Source organism: Micropterus dolomieu, linkage group LG08 (assembly GCF_021292245.1).
Source record: "Micropterus dolomieu isolate WLL.071019.BEF.003 ecotype Adirondacks linkage group LG08, ASM2129224v1, whole genome shotgun sequence".
Taxonomy (NCBI): Eukaryota; Metazoa; Chordata; class Actinopteri; order Centrarchiformes; family Centrarchidae; genus Micropterus; species Micropterus dolomieu.
This window is the reverse complement of record NC_060157.1, coordinates 10699512-10708704: the sequence shown is the minus strand read 5'-3', so window position 1 is coordinate 10708704 and position 9193 is coordinate 10699512. Positions and strand designations below refer to the sequence as shown.

At 38.5% G+C, this 9193-nt stretch overlaps 1 protein-coding gene across 2 annotated transcripts; it reads left to right on the top strand.

The window, feature by feature from the left end:
• Positions 1-2787: 2787 nt before the first annotated feature.
• On the top strand, positions 2788-7671 carry si:ch73-217n20.1 (complement receptor type 1). 2 transcript variants are annotated; one of them, XM_046056187.1, is made up of 11 exons: positions 2788-2943; positions 3023-3223; positions 4616-4715; positions 4809-4882; positions 5351-5572; positions 5707-5898; positions 6506-6602; positions 6685-6758; positions 6850-7029; positions 7131-7316; positions 7407-7671. In XM_046056187.1, exons 1-11 carry the CDS (start codon positions 2889-2891, stop codon positions 7430-7432), a joined length of 1407 nt encoding a protein of 468 aa, XP_045912143.1. In that variant the 5' UTR covers positions 2788-2888; the 3' UTR covers positions 7433-7671. The 2 variants fall into 2 exon arrangements, with proteins under 2 accessions (XP_045912143.1, XP_045912142.1); XM_046056186.1 differs by having other exon boundaries at positions 5704-5898.
• Positions 7672-9193: the final 1522 nt, after the last annotated feature.

Sequence of the window (9193 nt, the reverse complement as noted above, 5' to 3'; positions counted from 1 at the left end):
ATGTTAGTAGTTGGATTCTTACTGATTGTATGGGGTGGACAGGTGTCTTTATGCAGCTAACGACCTCAAACAGGTGCATCTAATTTAGGATAATAAATGGAGTGGAGGTGGACATTTTGAAGGCAGACTAACAGGTCTTTGAGAGTCAGAATTCTAGCTGATAGACAGGTGTTCAAATACTTATTTGCAGCTGTATCATACAAATAAATAGTTAAAAAATCATACATTGTGATTTCTGGATTTTTATTTTTTTAGATTATGTCTCTCACAGTGGACATGCACCTACGATGACAATTTCAGACCCCTCCATGATTTCTAAGTGGGAGAACTTGCAAAATAGCAGGGTGTTCAAATACTTATTTTCCTCACTGTACATCTTGTTACATTAAATTGTGACAGATACAAATTATCTGACATCATGAACTTGTAATGTTTAATTTTTTGGATGAAATAAAAAGGCGATGAGAGTGAAATCGTACAGTCACTGGGTTTTGTAACCAAACAAATGATGCAACAGATTTTCATATTCTAACTGATCTAACACTGACATACAATTTAGTTATGAACATTATCACTGAGTCACTCCTGAGTTCTATACAATTACATAAAAACTTCTGTGTGGCACGTTAAGTTCTGAATTAGGAGTTATTATTTTTGCTCTGCTCACTGACAGTTTCAAAGTACGCAACAGACTTTGAATAAATGTGATTTTCTTTTTTAAGAAGAGTGCAGAGTGAGTCATCAGGGAAACTGAGGAGGAAAGGGTCAAATAATCAGTTGTGTTTCAAAGAATTTAATCTGCAAGTTGTTTTGACGCCTGATTTTATCCTTGAATGATAGGATTCAGAAAAAGAGCTCTGATTAACTTCCACACCAATTACAGATATATAAAAAAAATGGCTAGGATTAGTTAAAAGGAAAAGAAGGCGAGAGAAGGAACATTGTGCGTCATATTCACTAAACTAAAAAGACACTTGTATGTTAGTCATTCTTAGTTTTAGAAGAAAAATAAATAAACACAGAACTTTCAACAACAGTGCTTTAACTGGATAACATTTACATTTAACTGTCCAGGTGCCCGTTAGGCCATGAAGGTATGGGTCACAGTGACACAGCTGACATTTAGTTTTAATATTCTCTGGCAGGAATGCTACATCATTAGTGTGAGGAGTCACAATATCTCCACCATGTGTCAGAGGGACTGTAATGAGATGGCATTGTTTCATTACCTGCTGAAACACACGGAGAAACTACCTCATCACTGGGCAGAGGTGGAAATAACAACTTTAATGTACTTGTGAACTGCACAGTTTTCAGGTAGTGGAATATTTCCATTTTTAGAATCACTTTTAAGGGCCAGGTATGTGAGGAATTTGACTCCGGTCTGACACACACGAAGCATAAACAAACAGGCAACAAGCTCAACAAAAACAGACACAATCTACAGTGTACAGTAGACAACACACACACACACATATAACCATAAACAGCAACATTTGTAGATTGTAGCATTTCATTTAGATAGAATATTGTGGTTTTTATTCTGTTACATCCTCTGGTGGTTGTACAGTTACCAGAAACTTTGTAGATTTAGATGTTTACATTCAAAACATCATAAAGCTAACCAACCACCAGCTAACCATTTTGGACTGTGAAAATGAAGCAATTAAAATAATCAGAAATAAAAGAAGCTGAAAACTCTGTGACCGGGTCATGAACCTAATACACTTCAATTAGTTTACAGTGAATGAAGACATGTTTGAAGCGAAGGGAATATTCAAAAATACAATCCAATTCTAAAATGGGTTTATACTCAGACATGCACTTTGTGGCCAGAAGGTTATGATGTTCAATTTCAGAGAGGTGTTGATTCAACTGTATGTAATGTTGGAAGATGTAGGTTATGTTGCTGTTGAACTGTACTGTGTCGTAAATGGGGTGGACAAAATATTAGAAACACATCTCAGTGTATCAATACTGTAGCTGGATGGTGCAATCAAGCCTACCTCAGAACATGTTCCTCAAATGTAAGTCGCATTGGATGAAAGCTCTCGCCAAATGAGTAAATGTAAATTAAGGGACTGAACAGTTGTTTTATAAGGCATTGGTTTTTGCTGGGTGTATCTAATAAACTGGCAACTGAGTGTAATTCTGGCTTATTAACAGTATTCAACAGACTGTGTTTAGATATACAGTGCTAAAGGGTCAAATTAACAAAACATTTATGATCAACATTCTTATATTGTCTACTTGGCTATTATTAATCAAAAGTGCAGTGGGGCTGAAATCTAATGGGAGCCCTGTTCCCTTAAAGTCTCAAAAAAGCCCTAAATCATTTTTAACTTCCTATACATTTCTAAAAATCCTAGAAGACTTTCTCCCCTCCCTGATAGAAACCTTTTTTAAATGTCGGGCCACTCAAAACACTTTCTTTCATCTTTATAAGAATTACCAACATGACTCTTATTCCTATTTGGAAATCTAACTTATTGGATTCTTGGGAAAACATGTGCTTGCTTTGGCTTGTAAAGGATTCAACTGAACTGGTTTAGCTCCTAAATTTATTCAGGCAGATCACCCTAATATAATTATGGGTTCTGTTTGAAAGTTGTTGCCTACATTTGGTTGAATGATTATGGGAATAATATCACAATAAAAACCCTATTTCTGTTTTTGTTTGTTTTAGGTGTGTGTTCTGCAGTATGTCGTCCTACTACAGTTTCCTACTGTTTTCAGTGTACTGTAACAGTGTTTTAATCAGCTGGTCTCCTGGGCTGCTCCCGTTGTGCCACTCCTCGGCTATAAATTGCTTCTTCTGATCCTCTTGTTCCCACTTGTGATCTGCCTTTGAGGATTTGTTTCGGGGCAGAGCGACACAGACGACAAACATGAGGACGGTGGCGTGGAATATTCTGGTTTTATGGTTTGCTTTACTTGCTTCAGGTAAATTGAAGAAAAATCCACATTTGGCTGTGATTGTGATTGTTTTGATATTTTAGTGGCAGTATCACCCCCCCAATAGCTCGAGTACCAAATAAGTGTTCGGCACCATCTGAATACCCGCACACCAGACTGGACAAGAAATACACCAGCAGACAGAAGTACGGCATCGGGGAGAAAGCTTATTATGCCTGCGCCGAGGACTTCAGTCCATCTGCAGGGTCCCGAGCGGTACAGTGTACAGTTGGTGGAAAATGGACCAAACTGACTCTAAAATGCGAAAGTAAGTACTTGACGCATATACTTGCTACCGAGTTCATAAATAAAAGGGTAAAGAGACAGTTAAATGTTTGTTTCCACAGTGGATGGGTGATTTCAGTGAGATATTCTCAGAGCTAATGTGATTTAAAGGACAAACGGCACAGCTCAGAAGCAGACTGAAGCCCTCTAGCGACCATGTGGGAAAACTATATGCTAGTCCAAAATTTAAGAGCCAACAAAACTAGATGGAGAAAGAACAAGCATTGGGGTATGTATGCAGCTTTTTGTTTAGATTGTACTACCTAAACAATTACATTATAGTAAAGGGTAGGTTCACATTTTTCAAGGTGAAACTCATTTATTTGCAGCGTTTAATAGTTAAAACAGAGAAAGGTTTCAGGTTTCGCCCTTACTGAAGTTAGAACATGTTGAGCTGAGAAGCACCCGATTAAGCTGGATACTGCTGGGCCCTTTTTCAATACTCATACGCCCACATGTAGGCTGAAAGGTTCTTTTGTTGTTAAACCTATTAGATTACATTAATAACGTAGAGTGTGGAAGGCAAACAGAAATGGGTGTGTTTTCAACAAACTTTCTGGTGTTTGTTGCTGTTCCTTACTGTATCTGATGTCCTACGGAATTAGCTTCAATTCTTTATGTTCTAAAGTGCAAACTTGCTTTAGATGATGGATCTAAAAAAATAATAAGAAAGTCTCTTATAATCAATGAGAGAGGTCCCGTTATTATTACTTGATTACCTGCCTTGGGTTTTTTTTTAGTGAAAACACTAGGAAATACATTTAGCTTTTAATGTTCTTTCACATATAGTGTTTGGTAAAGTAGAACCCTTGATCTAACAGTCTAGTCTGTTACTCTAGCTGCTGGATTTTCATCTATTCCCTAATCTAAAAACAGTCATCCTAATTTTACTTGCATGAATGCTGGACACTTGAAAATACTACTTTAAAGCTCATACCCGTAGACTCCAATACAAGCTAATGCATCAAATATTTTGACCCCAAAATGAGACAAAAGAATGGGAGATCTTCTGTGACTGCTTGGGGTCAGACGTAGCTGTGTGGAGCTGAAAATAGTTCAGCGTTAAGCCCAAGAACACTGGAATCATGGGACCTGAACCTGAACCTTCTGGCAAAAGTCCACGACATTACCATGCCTCACAGTTATTTTCACATGTTTCACTGTTTCCACACACTTTATAAATGACATATCTCCATAAACACCCCCCCCTCCCCCCTTTCTGGCAAAACACACTCAGAATGGCAAATCGGCTTTCTAGTTGCTTAATACAAGTGGGTTGTTTTGCAACTTGGTAAAATAAAGACGTCTCTGTCTTGTTGTTTTTTCACCCTTGATTCCTGTTCTGATTGGCCATTTATGCTCTATCTAATTTCAGAGAAATCATGCGGCAATGCCGGGGATCTACCTAACGGGCAGTTCCAGTATGAAGGGAATTCATTCCTTGGGGAGAAAGTTTATGCTACATGCAATGAAGGGCAAGTTAAAACCTGAAAGAAATCTTGTAAAACTTGGTCTGAATAAGCCTCTGACTTTGCGTTTGACTATCCAGTATATCTCCATGTTGACAGATACACCCTGAAAGGACTGAACTACATGATATGCAAGAAGTCTGGTTGGACCGGTGAATTCCCGTCTTGTGAAGGTGGGCAACAATACATTCTTATACTCTCGTTATCTTAATTATCTTACACACAGTGGTTGCTGCGCCTTAATTGGTGATGTGAAGTGGGTGGTGTTGCATTAAAAGGGTGTAACTACTGTCTTAATGTGACGCACAGAGGATGCTGCACCTTAAGAGGTGATACGAAGTGGTTGTGTTTTGTTTAATCCCTTAATTCATTTAAATATTTTCCAATATGCCAATGTGGTTCTGAAAATAAATATTTAGTTGGTTCAATTTAAAGCCATATATATGAATATATAATTGATATATATATATATATAAGCAAGTCATGTTTTGGATTTTGTGTGTCAGGTTTCCAGAGCTAAATCTATCTCAAAGAATAGCAGGATAGTGAGTGGCAGATAATTAAACTTTAAAATTAGGCAAATGTTAGTGTGCCAATCAAGCTGGAGGATTACCTGCTCACAGAAAGATTATTGTTTTCAGAGGAAGCGACCACCTGCTCCACCCCTGCAGTGTCCAACTCTGTGAGCAGCACTGGAGATGTTTCAGTACACCGGGTGGGAGACATTGTGACCTTCACCTGCAGTCAGGGTTTCCAGCTGGATGGAGCTCAGCAGATCACTTGTGGTCCTGATGGCCAGTGGCAGCCTCAACCCCCTCGGTGCTTGCCTGCACCGGATAAAACTCAGTTACTCGAAGAAGAAAGTGAGTTAGTATTGCTGCTGGATAGCTCATTGTGTATTTTTTGGCAGTACAGCAAAGTGTCACCATCTCAGTTTAGTAAAAGGAGACAGGAAATATTTTGTTTGTTTTTCCTCTCTGGGAAATCCGCTCAGCAGGTGGATGTGGCATACCAGTAACCAGCAAAAACTTCAACGCCAACCTTGCCGACAAGTACATCACAATGACATCTTTTGCTTCTGGTGACAAAGTCCATTACGTGTGTGATGTTGGGTACGTTCAAGAGGGCGGCAGCAGATATCGCAGGTGCATCAGGGGAAAGTGGACGCCACTGCTGCTGAAGTGTGGACGTAAGAACTTCTTTATAATCCTTCACAGACGGGCCTTTAAATCTTTATGAATGCTTTTCTACATCAATGAAGATCTCAGTGTAAATTCTTTGGAAATGCCAAAGAATTTACAAACTGGTCATTTTATTTTAATGACCAAAACACTATTTGATTAAGCAGCTGAAACATATTGCTCTTTAGAGGAGGAACAAAATTAGAAGATACAAACACAAACACACTGGTGTTTGTATCTTCTAATTTTGTTCCTCCTAACCTTTTTCTATAGCAGGCTGTCATGATTTTAGCTCTTTAAATTGGTTGTTTAAATGTCTGCTACCTCACAGGCGGCCAACAGTTTGCAAAATAACAATAAAAGGACACTTATGTTGTTGCTTAAAAATGCTTACAATCATACATCTGCTGAAAGGCATACTGTCACTGTGCTGCTCTGCATATAAATGTTAAAAAACAACATTCTGAAAAGTCAGCTTTCAAAAACCACCGTGGCTCACTTAAAATATAAGAAGCATAAATTACGATATCTTATTCATGTTATAACAGAAAAGTTGAAATGAAATAATGACCGTTAAACTCCTAAATTTTTTCCTCCTTTTTAATCCTCAAAAAGGAAAGCTATGTGGCTCTGCAGGGGAGATAACAAATGGACAGTTTGCATATACTGGAGTTGAGTTTGGAGACACTGCTACAGCTGTCTGTGATGAGGGGTAAGGAAATATATATACTGTGCTGCTTTCTTCTTTTTCATTTCTCCATGAAAATGTGACTTTACATGCATCCTTTCATCAGGTATCATCTTGTGGGACAGGCAACCAGAAACTGCATGAGTAACGGCTGGGATGGACGTGTTCCTCTCTGTGAAGGTGGGATGAACTAACATAGCATCATTTGTTAGGTGGCCTTCTCGTTATGCATTCTCTTTGTCTCAGCCAACCACTGCTGTACCTCTTCCAGCTGCGGTGTGTGCTGAACCTCCAGAAGTGACAAACGCAGAGATGGAAGGCCGCCAGGAGCCGCCGTACACATACAGGAGTGTGGTTCGCTATCACTGTCGTGTGGGAACCCTTACTGGACAAAGGGAGATTTGGTGTACTGAGGATGGGACATGGAGTGCTCCTGCTCCTAAATGCAAAGGTCCTACATACTTATTAGAGACACAGCACTTTCTTTTATACAACTTTATTTCCCTTTTTTGACATTAGTAGAATAAAAACTTGAATTCTGTTTCCTCACAGAAATTACTTGCCCATCTCCAAATGTGGCTAACGCCTTCTGGACGGGAGGTCATACTGAGTTGCATCAGCACAGGAGCACCATATCGATCGAGTGTAACCCAGGCTACAGGAGGGTTGGCATGAGCACCATTAGCTGTGGCAGTGATGGCCAATGGTTCCCTAGCCTCCCCAAATGCATACGCACATGTAAGTAATCAATTCTTTGCTGTATATGAGTTGCTTCATGTTAAAATATTTACAGAACTTTAAAATTATAATTATCGCCCATTATTTCAGCACGTCGCACCTACTGGAGGAAATAATACATACATATAAACGAAATGTGAAACTACAGTATTCTGTCCAACCTGGCCGTCCCGTCGGTGGAGGATGAAAGTAACGGCCTCCTAAGCCAAGCTACACAATGTCTTCCTTCTGAAAGAAACACTCCTTCTAAAATCCACCTTTTTAATAATGCACTAATAGCGATATATTTTCTTATTTGCTCTAAAAAAACTTGTGTAACCTCATCATAAAGACATTAAAATATGTTTGAAATGAAGCTGAAGTACAGTATTGTTTATTTCGATAAGTGTTTTGGGCAGTAACAAGTACAAACTTGTTTCATTCACCTCTGTACATAGTTGTTTTTGTTATCTTTTTTAATTATTTTTTTTTTTACAGTTGATAATGTTATGTGTATCATCTCTATAGACTAACGGTGAGTGAGCATTTCATGAACAAACAAGCTACAAAAAAAATAACACCAATTCCATTCATTTAAAAAGACAATACAAAATCCAGACATTTCTTTACATGAGCAATAACAATTCAAGTGCAAATATCATTATCAACTCTATGATACATCATAGCAAACTCTTGTTAAAAGGCAACAAAAAAAAAAGATTTGCAGGAAAGAAGCCGATTCTGGTGGGAGAGGGGAATGACGGGATGTGGGCCGAGTGAGCACAATTGGGTGCTGCCTGTTGGCACCTAGTAGGCCTACATACAGGCCTAGATATTAGAGACCAGATCTGGTAATCGGTGGCTAAAGTTAGTAAGATGTGTAGGATTTTCAAACTGAAAACTTCATGACTTGGCCCAGCATCACCCTACAGTTTGTCAGTGTGTGTGGTCAAAATCCCTTTTGTGTCATCCTAAAGTTTGGGTACATTAAATACCGTTTGGTAAAATGATATGAAGTGTACCATCTCACTTATTTTTATTTACATGAGCGGAGACAAAACATACTCCCTGACAAATTTATTTAATATCAGAGAGCAGGAAATTTGACTGCAGTGGTGCTGATAATGACTTTAAAGGAATAGTCCCGAGATTTGGGAAATTCTTATTCACTTTCTTGCAGAGTCCTTCCACTCGTCACTGTGAAGTTACCAGGCAACAGGCTCCAGGAAGTCACTTCGCTGCCAAGAAATAGTGCAACACATAACCCCCCACCCACCAGTTTTAGTACTGATTAAACAAATGAGATGCAATGTGTTAATTAGTGAGCTTTATAGGTGCTCTAAACTGTCTCATGGCTGTAGCTTCATATTTACTGTAAATACATGAGTGCAATCAATCTATCAAACTCATGTAACTCTCGGCAAGAAAACAAATAAATGTATTTCCGAAAATGTCAACTATTCCTTTCCTAACATCCTAACATCAAGCGAAGTTCGAGTTTTACACAGCTTAAATTATTTTACCCTGTTTTGGTTGCTGTTTTGAAATCACAATGTATATTTTCTACACACCAAATACTCAGTTTATATTTTTTATTTATTTATTATTTATTTTTTGACAGACTATTTTTTAGTATTTCTCTGACTAAGAGAAACATCTTCTGCCCGTAATGACTGATAAATATTTATTACAGTGAGTCTCAACAAGACTGCAGCCTAAAACACATTTCACAAGCTTTGTTGGGGGTCACGGAAGGGTGTAACCAAAATAAGGTGTGTTATTTTCATTCATTGCACTTTGGACTACAAAAGGTAGGATGACACCTTCAAAATTTTAGTGCACAAAACAAAGTGACCCGTCCTTTTTTTGGGGGGGGGGGGGGGGGGGGGGTTTTGGAA